This window comes from Periophthalmus magnuspinnatus, chromosome 4 (assembly GCF_009829125.3).
Source record: "Periophthalmus magnuspinnatus isolate fPerMag1 chromosome 4, fPerMag1.2.pri, whole genome shotgun sequence".
In the NCBI taxonomy this organism is placed as follows: domain Eukaryota; kingdom Metazoa; phylum Chordata; class Actinopteri; order Gobiiformes; family Gobiidae; genus Periophthalmus; species Periophthalmus magnuspinnatus.
This window is the reverse complement of record NC_047129.1, coordinates 7,638,553-7,656,473: the sequence shown is the minus strand read 5'-3', so window position 1 is coordinate 7,656,473 and position 17,921 is coordinate 7,638,553. Positions and strand designations below refer to the sequence as shown.

The window sequence follows — 17,921 nt, the reverse complement described above, 5'->3', positions numbered from 1 at the left end:
TTTGTAATTGCCAATGCGCATGCGCATTAAAATTCATTCCGTTAGCTGTCAATGTACTTTATTTTTCTTTAACAAAACTTTGAGGGCAGAAGCCAATTAATGCATTCAAGTCACTCATCTGAGGAGCTTTAATTATTTTTTGAATACCACTACAAATTCTTATATGATCTTTCTTTGGTTGTCTTATCTCCGAATGAAAAAAAGTTGGCAAACACGACAACAGCGGACAGATTCACTCACGTTTGCGCATTTACGACGTCCTTTTTGGCAAAGACTTTGAATCGTGTTGATTTGTGATGGATCTAAACGAGGATCGCTCGTGTTTTCGTCTCCAAAACACCGTGAGAAGTAGTTAGTAAAGTGCTATGTTCTGTTAGCTGAGGTGGCAGGGTCCAGCGGTGTGGTGTAGTCCAGGTGGCTTTGTTGTGATGGGAAACCGGGGGATGGAGGAGCTCATCCCGCTGGTCAACCGGCTTCAGCACGCCCTGAGCTCCGTGGGCATCGCGGGACAGGACTACAGCCTCCATCTGCCTCAGATAGCCGTGGTTGGGGCGCAGAGTGCGGGCAAGAGCTCCGTCCTAGAAAACTTTGTCGGCAGGTAAGTCAAACCCAGTGATGCATGCGCCAATGGAGGATGGTGGTCTTACCAAAAGTAGACTAAAGCAGTAAACAAGTTCTAACAGGAGAGATGATCAACACCCCAGCCTCCTAAACACAAAACTGAATTAAAACCACTTTAATCTAGGTCTTTGACTACAGCAAAATGTGTAATTGATATGCAATAAGAATATTCATCATTTGATTTAAAATGTTTGTCAGTTTTGTAAAAGTGAAACTGAAAAAGGGCAAATGTGAGATATGTTGCATTTTCTGTTAATGTTAAACAAACGTGTCACAACACGCCCCCTCACAATCATATGGTCTTCTCCTCAAAGTGTCTGTTTGAAGGAGCCCAGGGCAGAAAAATACTATCTCAACAACCTGCTGACAGGAGGCAGTGAGAAAGGAAATGCTGTCAAGGTCATGCACACCCACAAAAATCTCCTTTACTACATATTTGAATTGTAACTATGTGAAAGTAATGCACTGTTTCTGCATGCCACCCACTTTATTACATAGAACAAGGATGATATCATGTGGGGGACATGCAGGAAAGTGGTGCTGAGCCCTGAAGGACTTTCATCTTGTCAATGAGGAATGCTGTTAAAGACAGCACTTTCTCTTTATTTGGCCACAGTAAGACAAAGGACCTCTGTAATGATGAAAAGCAAAACCTTTGGCCACAGTCGTTATCTTATTGGTATTTTTGGCCAAATTTGGTCGCTAGTACTGCGTGTATGTATGAACCTGTTTATAGCACTGGTCAACACAAAATTTATTGTCTAAGATTTTTTAGCTGATTTAGGATAATTTTGATGTGCTGAATCCAAAAATCACATTGGTTTTGCTCAATCAGGTCAACGTTCTGAACTAAGATACATATTTGTTTTTGGACGATTTTGTTGACATGTATGAGTATTTTCACGTCATACAATGCAAAATTCTGTTATATTTCTCGTTATAAACAAATTCTGAAGATTTTGCATGTGGCAACTTATGACTAATTGTTTTTTTGTGAATGAAATGGCTTCGGCTAGAAGATCTTGCAAAAATAAGCCTGACATATTCTGCTACATCTGCAGTGAATACACCAATGTTCCTAACAGGAACCAAGTCACAAGTTTCATAAAGCGTGCTTACCATGCTTATTTTGGTATTAAACTTCGTGACCAAGATGAAGCTTGGGCGCCCCACATGGCATGCAAGTCATGCACCGAGTATCTGCGTCAGTGGACTAAAGGCAAGAAGAGTTGTCTGAAGTTTGGAATTCCCATGGTTTGGAGGGAGCCGACATCAATAGCTACTTCTGGGCTATTGATGTGACTGGGATCAACAGAAAGAACCGAAGCAGCCTCACGTATCCTGACCGTGAATCAGCACGTCGTCCTGTAGCTCACTGTGATGAAATTCCAGTACCTGTCTTTGTAGAAGTTCCTGACATCAGTGACAAAGATTCCTCCAGTGTGGTTTTAATGATGATGCTCCACATCCTTTTTCCCAAAAGGAGCTAAATGTTCAGGTTTCCTGAGAATCTGGGATCACTGAGTGATGAGCAGGTGGAGAGATTCCATCAGGACATAAAAGAGATGGAGACCAGGTATCAGGGACGCTGGGATGCAGTCATGATGGCTGATTACTGTTGGACTCTGAAGAGAGACATCCCTGCTGCAGAGCATTCAAGGGGTTCATAAAAACTGAAGTTCGTGTCCTGAATTTTGCACAATGATAACGTAACGTTCCAATTTACATGTACTTACCTTTATCAATTAACATAACGTAACATTTAATTAATACATTCTGTTAGAAAACTATTTTTTATCTCCTAAAACATTTTTTGGATGAAAAATATTAAAGAAAATCAACTGATAATGTCACAAAATTGTAATCAATTTAGTCAGAAGATCAGATTTTTCAAAATCAAATTAGCATAAAAACCTGACCTGACTGAGAAAAATGGATATCATTTTTGGATTCAGCGGTGATAAATGGTCCTAATTCAGTTGAAAAAACACAGACAACTTTCAAAATTTTTTTTTTGTAACCCAGTGTAGTATATGACCTTCTCCTTGAATAAGAGAAGGATGTGCTTTAAACAAATTTTCTGTGTTTCTTTTCCTCCAAAGGTGATATTTATATGACCTAAGAATTCATATGAACGTATAGGTGTCAAACAATTTCTAAATAAATACAGACAAAACTCTCTAAATCCATGAAGATATGAGGCTACATACATTTTGACCAGGATCTCCAAGATAACCTGCTTTATGCTGACACAGATTTGGTCACATCTCCTTTTGCTTCCAGAGACTTTCTTCCAAGGGGATCTGGAATTGTGACTCGGAGACCATTAGTTTTACAGCTACTCAACTCTGAAACAGGTTCGTTCAAAACATTGTAAAACCTACCCCAACAGCCACCAGATGGCAGCATCATGCTCATGTATCTGTATTGTCTGTTTCCACTTACACTGTGGCTTGGAACTCCATTAAAATGATTGGCATTTATTCGTATCATGACAAATAAAACTCACTGATATTGATATTGTTCTTTTCCAGAGTATGGAGAATTTTTACATTGCAGAGGAAAGAAGTTTACTGACTTTGATGAGATTCGAGTGGAGATTGAATCTGAGACATACAGACTTACTGGGACCAAAAAGATGATTTCCCCTTTACCCATTCATCTACAAATCCACTCTCCTCATGGTGTGCAAGTTACAACTGAAATGTGTAGTATTGTGTAGTCAGTGAAAGTGAAGATGAAATATCCCTATATAGTTGGAGTCAAATTAGCCCCGTTCTAAATGTGTGTTTTTGCAGTACTGGATTTAACTCTTGTGGATCTGCCTGGCATTACAAAAGTACCTGTGGGTGATCAGCCTGCAGATATTGAGTACCAAGTACGAGACATGATCATGCAGTACATCTGCAAGGAGAACTGTCTCATTCTGGCAGTTACCCCAGCCAACACAGACCTGGCCAACTCTGATGCATTGAAACTAGCAAAAGATGTTGACCCACAAGGTATTACAAAAGTGATTTGATTAGTCGCATGTGTTTTTTTTGTGTGTTTTTTTTTTGTTTGTTGAAATTATTGGCCAAATTATTGGCATATTATTCGTAAATGAACAGGAACAAGAGAGACATGTTGCCATTTCTTTCTCTTCTCCTGTATTGTCTTAGGCCAACGCACAATAGGAGTAATCACTAAGTTAGACCTCATGGACAAAGGAACTGATGCTCGGGAAATACTCGAGAACAGACTGCTTCCTTTACGCAGAGGTGAGTCTGGAGTATCTGTGTACCAATGCTACACTTAGACTTACACTTAAGTGATGTGAACAGGATAAATACTGTGTTGTATGTTTTTCCTCTTTTCTAATTAGTACTTGGTTGGACATAATAGCGGGATAATACCACTGGTCAACATTTGTTTCAGTTTTTGCGCTAGTTTGTGAAGAAAAGAAAAGTAAAATAATACAAAAAAAGTTGAAAAAATGAATGCTGAGTTCTAAAACATATTGTTGACATAAGTAGAGGGAGTCCATCCAAGAAGAACATTATTTCATTCTTAAATCATGTGAAAATTACATGGAAGAAACACATTTATATGATAACCTGCCCATGTCTAATCAGGAAATATAAAGCTGTCAAACTAGGGAAAACTAGATATGATTTCATAAGAAAATTATGATAACTGTGTTTCAGTTAAATGGCTAGTCTAAGTTATACATTCATGTCTACTAGAGAAATTATATTGTTTTGTATGTATGCATGGAGAAAACTTTGCAGACATACCCCTGGTTTTATACAGCCTTAGTAAAGTCTAACCAGGTGTTTCTTCACAGTACTAATGCATTAGCCATGGAAACCCACTGAAATAACTCTGAGTGTAACTCTGAGTTAGGGACTGAAACATGAGCTATACAGCCCAGTACAATTTATTGCTCTGTTAAATTTGAGAGTGGGATTATACTTAAATTATTTAAATACTGTTCTCAAAGTATGATGTCTATATATATATATATATATATATATATATATATATATATATATATATATATATATATATATATATATATATATATATATATATATATATATATATATATATATATATATATATATATATATATATATATATATATATATGCTGTTGTCTTTATTTCCTTTGCTGCTTCTTCCTTCCCAGGTTATGTTGGGGTGGTGAACCGCAGTCAAAAGGACATTGATGGGAAAAAGGATATTAAGGCAGCTCTGCAGGCAGAGAAGAACTTTTTTCGATCTCACCCGGCCTATAGTCACATCGCTGCTAGAATGGGCACACCATATTTGCAAAAAACACTTAATCAGGTTGAATGATTTTATACAACAGCTTGCAAAATATAGTTCATGCATGAAACATTGTCCTAATATGATTTGTTATACAGCAACTGACAAGTCATATCCGGGAGAAACTACCAGCCTTCCGTAGTCATTTACATAGTCAGCTTTTGTCCTTGAATAGAGAGGCAGAGGAGTACAGGAAATATGTCCCTGATGACCCCACCCGGAGGACCAAGACACTACTACAGTCAGTATGCATTTGTATACATGTTCTGTTATATTTTTACAAATTATATTATGAAACTACTATGACTACTACATTTGCAGACTTGTTCAACGCTTGGCTGTTGACTTTGAGAAGCTAATTGAGGGTTCAGGTGATAAAGTTGACACAGAATATTTATCTGGAGGCGCCAAGATTAACAGAATCTTCCATGAACAGTTTCCACATGAACTGGTCAAGGTATATTGTTGCATTATTGTATTGTTGTAATGCGTTCATTTCAGAGATTCACCATCATTCTTCACATTCACAGCTAGAGTCTGATGAAAGGGATCTTCGTCGAGAGATCACATACGCCATCAGAAATATCCATGGAGTTAGGACAGGTCTGTTTACACCTGATCTGGCATTTGAAGCGATTGTCAAAAAGCAGATCTCCAGACTGAATGAGCCATGTATGAAGCTTGTTGATTTGGTCAGTCAAGAGCTCATCTCCACTGTATACCAGTGTATCAATAAGGTAAACTAAAATATGCTTTTTATTATTCTTTTTATTGTAAGTGTAACACTCTCTAACACTCTAATCTATCTCCTAAGCTTGCCTCTTTTCCCAAACTGCGAGATGAGACAGAGAAAATTGTCAACACTGAAATACGGGAGCAAGAAAGTAAATGCAGAGATCAGGTTATCTACAGTTCTTGTAAAAGTTCTATAATTCATTATAAGATGCTTGTGTCATTTTCTTCATTATCTTTTCAGATTTTGCTGCTAATTGAAGTACAACTTGCCTACATAAATACCAAGCATGAAGATTTTGTTGGTTTTTCTTGGTAGGTGAAACTGCAGCTTTAAACATGAATACTATTAAACCAAGTTACTAAAAATACATTTCCCCTATGTCAGTGCCCAACAAATAATCAACCAAAACAATAAGAAGATTGCTGCAAATGTTATAGGAAGCCAGGTAGGACTGATTGTTGTATATCCACCGTACCACTGATTGTATTGAGTGGAGCATGCAGTTATGTTTTATACATGGTTTAATGCTTCACTAATTTGCTAGGTTATTTATAATTATCAACTTGGACCATATTGGTATATTATATCAACTATAATATATTACATTTACTACATAGTGCTTTTTCATTAGTATCTCAAAGAAATTATATGTTTACAGCGTTAAAACTAGATATTATTGTAAAGGCTACGTCCACAAAAATAACCGTTAATGTACTGTATATTTAAATGTAATTTTGCCACCCATCTCTTACCTCTCCCCAGGGTGTGACCCCTCTCTCGAGTCTAATAGTAGGAGAAAAATCTCTTTAAGTCTACTGCCTCTCTTCCACTCTGTGGCACTTCCTCTGGATATATCTTTGTGCAACACTCAAGCTAAATGGCTGTGGGTTTGCATGTCAATAATCTCACCAAATACATGAACTGGCTTTTGCAAATTACTAATCCTACTCTTTCTGTTCTACTGCACTTAAAGGATGTATTGTGTCATATTGTATCTTCTGTTTAACCAGTTATCTTTGTCCACGGAAACCTACTTTTTTCTTTATTTAAATGTTCTAGTTTGATGGATGTCACTGATGATCATCATTCTATAACCTCAATAACCACTATATTCCTGCAGTTCTATCCCCTTTTATATACACCTTTTTCTATTGTGTTTGCCAGTTTGCTTTTTAACCTTGACTTCTGCACAGGTAATACGCAAGGGTTGGCTGACAATCAATAATATTGGCATCATGAAAGGTGGTGCAAGAGAATACTGGTTCGTCCTCACTGCAGAGAGCCTGTCCTGGTTCAGAGATGATGAGGTAAGCCATTCATAATTATTATTTATTAAAGTGTCATACTGTAGGTGTAGAAATAAAAAAAAACAGTAAAATCAACACTGACAACCACTTGTAATATAGTAACTTTATTTCTGATACACGTTGACAGTAAAATATCCATGTTTCCAATCATAAAAGTGAATTTTTATTTGTACCAACCCAAACTTTAATTTGCAGTGTAATTAGTATGCAAAAGCAGTTTATTTTTGCATCAGTATAGAACCAGAAATTAGATACAATGAAAAAGTTAGACATGATTAGCATACAATCGTTCAGTTATTTGATGGTACAATGATGGTATTGGTTGTAGTAGTGTGATGTCAGTGGGGCTGCCATGTGTCTGCCTGTCTGTGCCTGCTGTACAGGAGCAGAAGGTCTGCACAGCAAGTGTAGACAGGCAGACACACCACAACAGTCTCTCTGATGTCATGGGAACAGCGCAGGGCAGGAAGTGAGCTCACAAAAGTCAAGCACATGGATTGTAGTATACAGATTACACTGTTCTTGCCATAGATGTTCAGTGCTAGTTGATGACAGTTTAGATATTTAAGTTTGCTTAAAGACATGATTAGACATTACTAGAAAAAAAAAAATAAAAAAATTGCTCATATGGGGTAGTGTAAACATTTTTCAAGTTAGTTGTCTACCTAAACACAGTGGTTGTAATGTGATAGTAGCGTTAGTACTACACTCATCTCAAAAGCATCTAAACCTTGAATTTCTGCCAGCCATGTGTTTTCTCTGCTTTTCTTGACCGCCACCTGGATTTGCAACTGAGCCCTTGTATCCCCATTCACCCCCCTCTCCTTCTTGCTCGCATTCGTCCCGCTCTCGACTCCCCCTTTTCTTCCTCTTCTGGGAGTTCAGGCATTTGGAGCAGCTCACTCTGACACAGCTGGAGTTGCCCCAAGCCAAACACAGACACACACTCACACACAAACGCATACAAATACACAGTGGACAGCGTTGTGTATACAGTATGTGATACACACAAGAAGCCTGATGTAAACAAACTGGCGTGCAAATAGTGCAGGAAAATATACGCTCAATCAGGCACATGGTCACTTCTTAGATAAACTCCTAGACCCCTTGATCATTCTGTTCCCAGACACAGCCCCTAGGCATGCATAATGTACACATACTGGTACTGAGGTTTCCTATGGCTGTCTCCTCATTTCTACCATTCGGCTTACACATATACACACACTTAGCACATCTGTGATAAATAATAGACAAAGGGATACAAGCAAATATCTTCTGACCACATCAAAGACTCACTGCAATGATACACATATGTTAGGCCTCCAATCGCTGCTCTGTTCGCATAGTCTTCAATAGTTATGATGAAATTATGTTGCCACAAAGTTATACTGGCCAAGGTTTTGCTCCCTCATCTTTCAACTGTCACCCAAACTGTATCTAAATCATTTTTACTTTGTGTAGCATCTCTCCAGCCTTGCCCTATTTTTTCTCTTCTCTTTCTCTCCCTCTCTCTTTCTCTCTACCTTTCTGTGGTTGGCAGTCTCTCTGGGACCGTGCACATTCCTGGCTGGAAAATCTGAGGCTTTGTCCAAACACCAGCTTCCAAGATCTGCCCAGAGAAATCCCACATGGCTGTTTCTACACTGCAGATGCCCCCCCTCTCCTTTTGACCCCCCCACCCTAACCTCCTCCACAGTCTCACACATACCCTTCTACTCAGCTCACCCCCATTGACTCCACTCTCCATCACTTTGTCAGCCACCTTAACTCCTAACAGAAAACACATCTTTACTTCACAAGATAAATTATATCACTACATTTTTCATTCATTTTTACAAAGCAATATCAAGATATAGAGTTTAATCTCCCCAACACACTGAGCAGACATGCATTCCTGCACCCCTCAGCTGCCAGCGCTCCACCAGCAACCCCTGAAGAAAAACAGACGGCCTCTGCTTATACGCTTAATCTACATGCTCCCTTTGCATGTGTGTGTGAGAGAAAGAACTGTGAGGTATCTTAAATCCATTAGCCTACAGGAAGAGAAGACACCACTTTAGTCACACAAGCTATGATGTATTAAATGCCTCAACCACCCTGGCACGATTGGGATGACACAATATCTCATCATTTCGAGATTCACACCCAAGATCCTTAACGTCTGTTATAGAAAAACTGCTAATAGTTAGTTTGTATCACTAACTTAAAATATCTAGCCTGTGTGACATATGAAAATCTAAATATATTTTTTGTCATGTAGTTTTGCGCATCAACTAACTAAGAAGAAAATGTCATATCATCTAGTCACATTTACATTTCTGAAGATAATGTAATTTTGTGAATTGACTGCTTAAGTGTGTGCACAGTTGGTAACATTTATGCATGCCATGCAAGTATCACAAATCAAAAATCAAAGCTATGGCCTGCAATACATGCAAATTTTCATAGCGTCCTTAGCATTAGCATTATTGTGGATAATTGGAGCATTTCCGTGCACAGTCTAACCAATGTGCAGACTACTGTACACCAGTAAGATCCTGAACAGGTAGTCTGAACACTGGGATGACGGAGCAGGACTTCTGATAGCGCCTTGCCTTTTTCCCAACTCTGGATGCTTGCAGCTGATCTTCTTATCACAGCAGATAGGAAAGTTAAGCAAAGGTTTTTCCTGTGTTATTTTGGTCTATCCTGTCACAATCCTGTGTCACAGGGTCTCACATCAGGCGTCCATTTCTCTGGTCTCTTCCGGAGATGTCAGTGCTTCTTCTTGGTTCTTGGTTTGCTCCATGGTGGTTGTGTCCAGGCAGTATCCAGTCTTGACGTGGCATATTTACGCATTTGGTTAAGCTAGGGTTCTGGCTGTTCGCTCTGGGAAGGCATAAGGAAATAAGGGGAGTGAGGGAAGGAGAGAGAGTTTGGGAGGAACTTAGCAGCCATATATGGGTTGATGGGACCCTTGGGGAATCGACTTTAGAGTGGTCTGCAACTTTTCCTCTCTTCTCCACAGTGTCTCCCGATCTTCATGTTCTACATACCTTCACCCATCCTCACCATAAAAAACACCTCCTTCTACCCTCATAGCTCTCCTTGTCTTAACTAACCCATCTCTACTTTCTATTTCTACATCATCATGGCACCCTATACTCTCTCGAGTCTCCTCCCCTTCTGTCTAAAGCGATCCCAGATGTTGCTGCGTGAGCGCCAATCCTGGTTTGTCATTTTTTTCGTCCTCCATTACAGGAAGTGGGCCCCTCTGGAAAGAAGGAAAGAGGAATGAAGGGAGAGAGTCGTAGGGTTCAGGGAGTACTCGTAGGGGAAGACCAGAGCGCAACACCTTTTAGCATCCATAAACACTGACATGTATCTCGAATGAGGGATGCTGTGAATCTCAAAGCCGTTGTTTCTTCTTCAATGGTGACTTCCATCTGTAACCTATCCACATTGGAACCATAACGAACTTCTGATTTGCCTTATAGTGTAAAAATCACGCACGTATAAGAATGAAGGGGGAAGGGCCAGCGTACTTTGAGAGAAATGTTGTGTTAGAGCAAGAATCTGAGTAATGACTTTCACATGTGCGCCCGGCCTTTCTCCATTTTGTCCTCCTCGTTCCCTCCCTTCCAGCTCCATACTGTCTGCTTCAACTTGCGCTGCGTCTGTGCAACTCCGTCCAACTGTTCTCTGTCATTCATAAGTCTCCATGGTGACGACAGACTACAGGCCCGAGTCCCTCTAGTTAGCGGGATGTTAATAAGTCAGACTGGCAGGCTTACCCAAATATGAACTTGAGTAAAGGAAAAAAAAGAAAATATCAATCGCATTAACAGGTACTTTGCATGCATAGATATGAGGGAAAAGTATGGCGATTGAGATTATGTTTTTAAATCAGGTTTTAATTCACAGGGCACATTGTAAACACAACCAGGGACATTGGTGAAAATGGAAATATGAACCCCACTAACCCAATAAAAGATGAAGGTCTAAGCTTCAGGATAAATGTATTCCATAAAAAGATGTTTTGTTGTTTCCAGAATATGTTCTGTTACAATTATAGCCATTGCTGATCCTTTCAATTCAAATTGCAATTTTAATTTGTATGTCGCAACTATAACAGGCAATATATCTCAAATATTTAAATAATACTGCTTTTGTTACAGCAATACTATGACTGCTACCAACCAATCCAGCTTCAAGATTGCTATATCTTTCAGTATGGGTCACCAGCTTAAATCAAATTACTGTTTTTTTGGAAAAGATGATTGACCAAAGTGATCCAAGAAAGACAAAATTAAAAGACTAATATTACCTCTACAACTACTATTACTACTTAAAACATATACTGTTATGTGTACTAAGACTACTACAATCAATATGGTTAAAGGGGAGAATATATTTTCTAAAATAAAATCATACAAGGTTATTTGTATTAGAAACTTTCCAGTATGTGAGGAGTACTGTTCCAGACCTTCAGAGCACCCCAGTGTTTCAACATACTCGAGCGCCATAGTTCCCCATTGGCTATTCACTTTTTGAGACAGATACTTAAAAATATAGCTCCAGATGTACAACTATTTCAGCCTCCATGAGAGAGTTCCTACAGTGATTATTAGTCCTATAAACACCTGTATTGGCCTTCAGTGATCATCATTTATAAAGAGTATTCCTGTCAACGTTTATTTTTCTGTTTTCTTTTGTTTCCAGGAGAAGGAGAAAAAGTACATGCTGCCATTGGACAATGTGAAATACAGGGACATTGAGAAGAGCTTCATGTCGAACAAATTCAGCTTTGCCCTCTTCAACACAGAGCTAAGGTTTGTGTGACTCAGAAAAAGGAGTGGTGGTTGGTCATTTGTGCACTGAAATTATTAGTTGCTCATGCTGGAAAAAGGGAGGAAACATAGATTTTGTTTATCTTTGTCTTGACCTTTGCTTTTTAACTGTGCCACAAAAATAACTAAGATGACAAGGATCAGTGAACTTAGCTTCTTGAGTTTTCAAGTGTGAGGCAAATTGAGATAGACTTAGCAGAAACCTAAAAAATACATCCTTATGAGCTGTAATTTATTCAAAACATACCACTTAGTCCTAGACTATTCTATTTGTCTGGACTTCTTTGTATTTTGACTCATACAAGGGTTTTAGGCCTGCAAATCTAGTATAACCTAGTATGTTTTATTTTTTTATTTTATTTTTTTACAGTTGTTTTACAAACCACTTGAACATTACTATTTCAACGACTAATATTCTGCTGTTGAAACGATTACCTTTACTATTACTACTATCAATCCAGCCACATTAGGTCTTAAAGTTGTTAAATTTAAAACTGAAACCTCTTGTCCGAATGTGGATCGCTAGGCATACTGGGAGGTGAATGATTTACTGTGATGGCCCTGGGAATGGAAATGCCAAAAGGAAAAAGGATAACTACATCTACTCTTACTACTTTTACTACTTGTGTAGTGGATTGGTTTCCAGCTTGGTCTGTGCTGAACTCGGTTTGCAAGGTTTACGAGTGTGAAAGTAAGCGAGAGAGAGAGACAGAGAGAGAAAGAGAGAGAGATCCAAAGCAAGAATATCAATAAAACAAAATTTGAGGTCACACAAAGAACAGTATTACCACCAAACCCTTTTCATTTTATGCTGTTTGGCTGTAAGAAACATTAATGACTTTTTAAGTTTGTCTGCATGTACATTACACAGTATGTATGGGAGTATGTATGTTCTTGGGCCAATATGTGTCTTTGTGTACAGACCGCAGCATACCAACGGCAGGCTCATTAAGCAGCTAATCAAAGCCAGAGCGTTTGGATGAGAGATGAGGCTGGTCTTGTTTGGAAAGAATTGCTCTACTCACCACAAAAGAGGGGGAGAGGGAGAAGGACTTAGAGGGGTTGTGAGGAGAAAGTAAGCAACAAGAGAGAGCTAGTATCAGAGCCATCGGCCAGGAATGTGTCAAAAGTCTGTCCTGCACCCTGACTCTCTCCTCTCTGTTGCTCTTTCTGTATTAGTATGCGTGTATTTGTGTGTGTGGCAGACATTGCAGTGGTTTTGTCCCTGTCTGACAGTAATCAAAAACCTCAGGAAACTCTTCAAATAGAAAGCAGTCGGGGTTCTGTGCAGAATTCCCCCAGTGTGAGTTAGGGGGGAAAAATCTAACTAAAATCTGGCCAAGAACAGAAAACAGCGTGAAAAAAGAGACTGAGGGAAAAATGGATGTGAGTCGTAAATCAAGTATATGCGTTTAATAGTCGCTTGTGTATATCCAAATAATAGGCTATGATTTCCCTGCAATAGCACTGGAGTATTGTCATTGTTGGCCAGCCTCTGTCAGCCACCACACCCTGACTTCATCCACTGTGGCCAAGTATACTAACTGAAAACTCTTCTACCAAGTTTGTTGTTATCTTGTGAAATTTTTATACCTATGATCACTGCTGTTGCATCTTTCTCTTCCACACACACATTTGAGCTTAATTGCTGCATCTGATGAATGTGAACAACAAAAGTAGGAATGAAACAACGAAGTGATTAAAGAAAAATGTTTAACAGATGGGCCCCAGCTTTATCCAAAGCCTTCGCTTGTTTCTTACTTTGCACTCCACAAATGCTATACTGGTTCTAAAGGCACTGCATGTAGCCACCTTGTGAATGCAATAATTGCATTTATAAAATTCGACTCTAGAAGAATTAAAATTTATGAGCGTATTATATTCTGTAACCAGTAATAAAAAAAAATCTCAATCTCTTAATTTCCTGATATTTTGCTTCTTTCTGTAGGATTTAGTATGGTATCTACACAAGCACCTTCAACAATAATATGGCATGGCTACCTCAAAAAACTTAGCTTAGCACTCATGATTATGGAAAGTGAAAAGAAAGAAATCTGGCATGACTGACTATTGGTCTTTTGATTAGATTTGCTCCAAGATTACAGAAATTACTAGAGTTGAGCGTGACTTTGCTTTACCATCAACCATTATAAGAATGTTACTATTGCAGGAATGTGTATAAGGACTACAGACACCTCGAGTTGGCCTGTGTTTCGCAGGAGGAGCTGGACAGCTGGAGGACTTCTCTGTTACGGGCTGGAGTCTACCCTGAGAACACCACTGTGCGTACCCTGTGTCCTATCATAACCCAATTAACCTCTCTATGGGCAGTAACACTAAATTAAACAGTGTCCTCATGTAGTTTGGGCTTATTGACTTTTGTTCACCCTAAACCCAGGCCACAACCTCTGTTTTTTACATGTTCCCTCTTTTTCTTCCCCAGTTCTAGTAAAAAAGTTAGTCCCCCACCCCCTTGCATCTTGCTCTGTCGTGCTCTTCAGCACTGCATTCCGCACACATGATGTCACTACAATATGTGTGTGTGTGTAGTCTGTTTCTAATCAGCAGTTCCTTGTCCCTCACCCATTCCCTCTTTTTCTTTCTTTTGCCCACTCCTCCTTGCCTCCCTTGAGTTCCCTCTGCTCTGCTGTATGTCTACAAAGCTCCCCTACTCTACACTTTGACACCAGTTCATGACAAGATAATTAAAACAATGACAGATCAATTTATTTGAAATCAATTACTCATAACATCTTATTTAGTTTTGAATGATTCTTTCTAGGGTTGTCATCATGAGTCATCAGCTCTCATGATTGCATTAACTGACACAATTTATTGGCAATGCCCTCATGCACCACTCTTATATTGCAGAGTCATGCCACCGTTTAAAAGAGGAATCATTATTTTAATACCCTTTACTATCCTAAATAGACTTTGTTGAAGTTTATACAATGTCATAATGTTGAATCCTCATCAGTGATGCTGCATAAATAAACCTCTCTCCTGAACTCAAGGTATTTCCAAGACACTAACATTATTTCAAGGTAAAATAGAGAAAATACCCAGGCTATAGTCCAAAGTGGTCTAGCCTAGACATGCATAATATAGAACCCTAAAATGACTAAGGATGGTTTATGAAACTTTGACTGTCTTGTACAGGGGAATGGGACACCAGAAAACTTCACAGACCCCCAACTGGAGCGCCAGGTGGAAACCATACGCAACCTTGTCGACTCCTACATGAACATCATCTACAAAACCATCAGGGACCTAATGCCAAAGACTGTTATGCACATCATAATCAACAGTGTAAGACAAACAGAAATCCTTCCTTCTTTCGTTATTCTTTCTGGGCTTACCATGGCAAAATGTTCACCGCCTAGATTGCATATTCCTTTAAGGTAGGTTTATGTCCTACACTGGATTTAGAAGATTATTTTGCAAGGACTGTTATTGGATAAATCATAAATATATCTTTGATTAATAAAGCATAAAATTGCAAAAGAGTTGTGCAATTCTGTCTCGTCTAAAAGTGTAATGTAGTCTAGCCTTTAGGTAATTTTTTATTGTGCAATTGGTGGTGGCCCTACAAATTTGACCCAAGCATACTGTGCCCATGGAAAAGAAGCTATTAATTTGCATTGTGTTTTGTAATAGATTGCGTGTCTTTTATAGCTGGAGTATTGACACCGCTTCTACTTCTACTAATTGATATGCCTTATTTATTTGCAATCCTATATACTTAATAAACATTTTGCTTGATTGAGTAATAAAAGCTAGATCAATGAAAGACAAAGTTAAATTTTAGCACTCTTAAGTGTTAAGTACTGTTCCTAAATCAAAAGAAGGTGTAGTTTTACAGGGTTCTTATACATGTTAAAATTGTCACAGCTGTTTATAATCCCTCTCTTTGCAGGTTAAGGAGTTCATCAGCTCGGAGCTCCTGGCCCAGCTCTATGCTCTGGGAGAAAGCTCCTCTCTGATGGATGAGTCACCCAAGCAACAGCAGCATCGAGAAGATGTGCTGCGAAAACACACGGCCCTGAAGGAGGCGCTGTCTGTGATCGGAGAGATATCCACAGCTACCTGCACCACCCCACTGCCTCCACCTGTTGACTCATCCTGGGTCCTTCCATGCAGGTACTGTGTGTGTCAAACTAGGAAAACGTCATCTGCATTTTAAACATAACTTGCCCGATATTATAAGCAAACCAACACAGATGGACTGGTAATATAGCAATTAAAAAATAAAAAGCTATGTGTTAAAAGTATTTTTTCTGATTTTGATATTCATTCAGGTGTAAAGTTTTGACACCAACATAAACCAGCATTCATAATTCCATTACAATACATATTTTTTATTTGTTTGCCTTTAATGTTTAGACATTTTCCAACTTACACACAGTAGACATATTTTGCATTAGTTGTAGTCATTGTTATTTTCTTGTCTCAGTCCAAATCATCATACAAATAAAAGTAGCCGGAGTAAGTCTGCTTCCCGTACTCCGGCCCCTCCTGGCCCTGCCCCGCCACCACCAGCACCCTTAAATGAAGATGGGGATAATCACCACCACCGCCAACAGCACCACAGGACTCGCTGTGTCCCTAGGTATGTTTGAAATAACCAAATAACATTGTTACTTCAACTCTGGCTTTAAAAATGCCAAAAAGATTTATGCAATATTTTACAGTTAACCAATGCACAAAACCAAGGGTAGAATAAGCTGTTATTTGAGATGGGTGGGGGTCTGCTGGAAAATGTGTTTCTCATAGACTTGTTCCCATCAGCCTCAGGAGTCAGAACTTTTCTCTGTGCAGCTTTCGTTTGGAGTCAGCCAGAGACAACAGACTGAGCACTCTGTCAAGTTTTCATCCGTCTTTGTCCCTTACACCCCCTTTTCTCTCTCTCTCTACCTTGTCTCCTGTTCCAAGCATCAGTTTGTTTTATTGCCCTCTCTCCCTCTACACATTTCTTCTTTTACTGGTTCCTCTCCAGTTTTTGGCCCGTGTCTCCCTCTCTCCTTGCCTCATTTCCTTTGTGCTCTCCAATGGTTCTTTAGGTTCTTTCCCAAATATTATTCCCCATTCCTGAGCATTTCCATCCACATCTATACTGACTTACCCTATGGTAACATGTCAAATGAGCCTTTGTAGGCTCAATCACAAACAATATATACCAGGAACATTTATCCCAAATGTACTTACTTACTTTATAGTGGTGATATAAATGTGACGTTCAATCTTATCTTTGTAGGAGGCAACCCCCTGCTGTCCCAAAAGTCAAATTGTGAGTTTCCTGTGATGTGCTGAGTTGCTGCTGAAATCCAAAGATACCCATGGTCTGATGTCTAACCCAGCTGATGCATGAGGCTGGGCTGTGTGCCCTGTGGGAGCTGCTGTCTGCAAAATTCACTGTGCCTCTTGTCTGTTTAGTGTAAACCAATAGCCATAAATACTGGAATACTTGTTATCTGTAAGCAGAATGTCTCCAGTTAAGATTGTTTATATTATATCTATGCAATGTAATTTCTTTCTACAATACACACATTTTACTTTATATAACATCATGTAGGCCTAAGCACTACCTTTTTATGTCACATGTCTGCAGTTCTCGTTTTGTTACAATAAGGGAGAGGCTTTTTTTTTTAAATTCCATAACTTTTGATGTTAACACAAATATGACTGTATTTTTCAATAAACTGAATTATGTTGATTGTGACTCTAATTTTGTTGAAAATCGAGAGGAATTTTGAAACAATTCACCAGGAGCCAGTGCGCTCCGCTCTGCGTCACGGCACTGTCCAGGTTTGGTTTTTGCTCCAATGTAAGGTTTTTGTTTTTTTTATGGAAAGGAGCCTTTTCAAAGCGCTGAGCGAGACTGAACTTAATTGTTAGAGTTGAGCTTTAGCGTCGTTTGTCAAAAGAACACAGTGGAAATGGCGACACCATCCGACCCAAACTCGACATTGAAACAAGGCTCCGCTGATGGTGCTGAAGCTACACAAAGAACAAGTGACGATACGAGCTTCTGCACGTGTAGACCCTCAGTCCAGGCCTGATCCATAGCAACTTCGTCGTTTGCTACTGTATTGTATTGTACTGCACTGCACTATGTGCT

The 17,921-nt window shown here is 39.1% G+C and overlaps 1 protein-coding gene across 2 annotated transcripts; it reads left to right on the top strand.

Moving 5' to 3' along the window:
- The first annotated feature begins 14 nt into the window (after positions 1-14).
- Positions 15-17,514, top strand: dnm3a (dynamin 3a). Of its 2 annotated transcripts, XM_033965746.2 has the most exons (20): positions 15-598; positions 2,905-2,978; positions 3,156-3,305; positions 3,420-3,623; positions 3,783-3,881; positions 4,792-4,952; positions 5,030-5,172; positions 5,253-5,388; positions 5,462-5,668; positions 5,746-5,832; positions 5,908-5,978; positions 6,052-6,112; positions 6,430-6,456; positions 6,861-6,974; positions 11,676-11,785; positions 13,974-14,085; positions 14,963-15,112; positions 15,720-15,943; positions 16,257-16,412; positions 17,058-17,514. In XM_033965746.2, the coding sequence occupies exons 1-20, from the start codon at positions 429-431 to the stop codon at positions 17,092-17,094; spliced, it is 2,493 nt and encodes an 830-aa protein (XP_033821637.1). In that variant the 5' UTR covers positions 15-428; the 3' UTR covers positions 17,095-17,514. The 2 variants fall into 2 exon arrangements, with proteins under 2 accessions (XP_033821637.1, XP_055077134.1); XM_055221159.1 differs by lacking the exon at positions 6,430-6,456 and having other exon boundaries at positions 17,058-17,436.
- Positions 17,515-17,921: the final 407 nt, after the last annotated feature.

What these genes read in the sequence shown, in the direction of transcription:
- dnm3a (XM_033965746.2), top strand. Translation starts at nt 429, where the DNA reads ATGGGAAACCGGGGGATGGAGGAGCTCATCCCGCTGGTCAACCGGCTT. An exon ending in TATACCAGTGTATCAATAAG is followed by an intron (nt 5,669 to 5,745) that starts GTAAACTAAAAT and finishes CTATCTCCTAAG; the next exon opens with CTTGCCTCTTTTCCCAAACT. An exon ending in CCCCTCTCTCGAGTCTAATA is followed by an intron (nt 6,457 to 6,860) that starts GTAGGAGAAAAA and finishes ACTTCTGCACAG; the next exon opens with GTAATACGCAAGGGTTGGCT.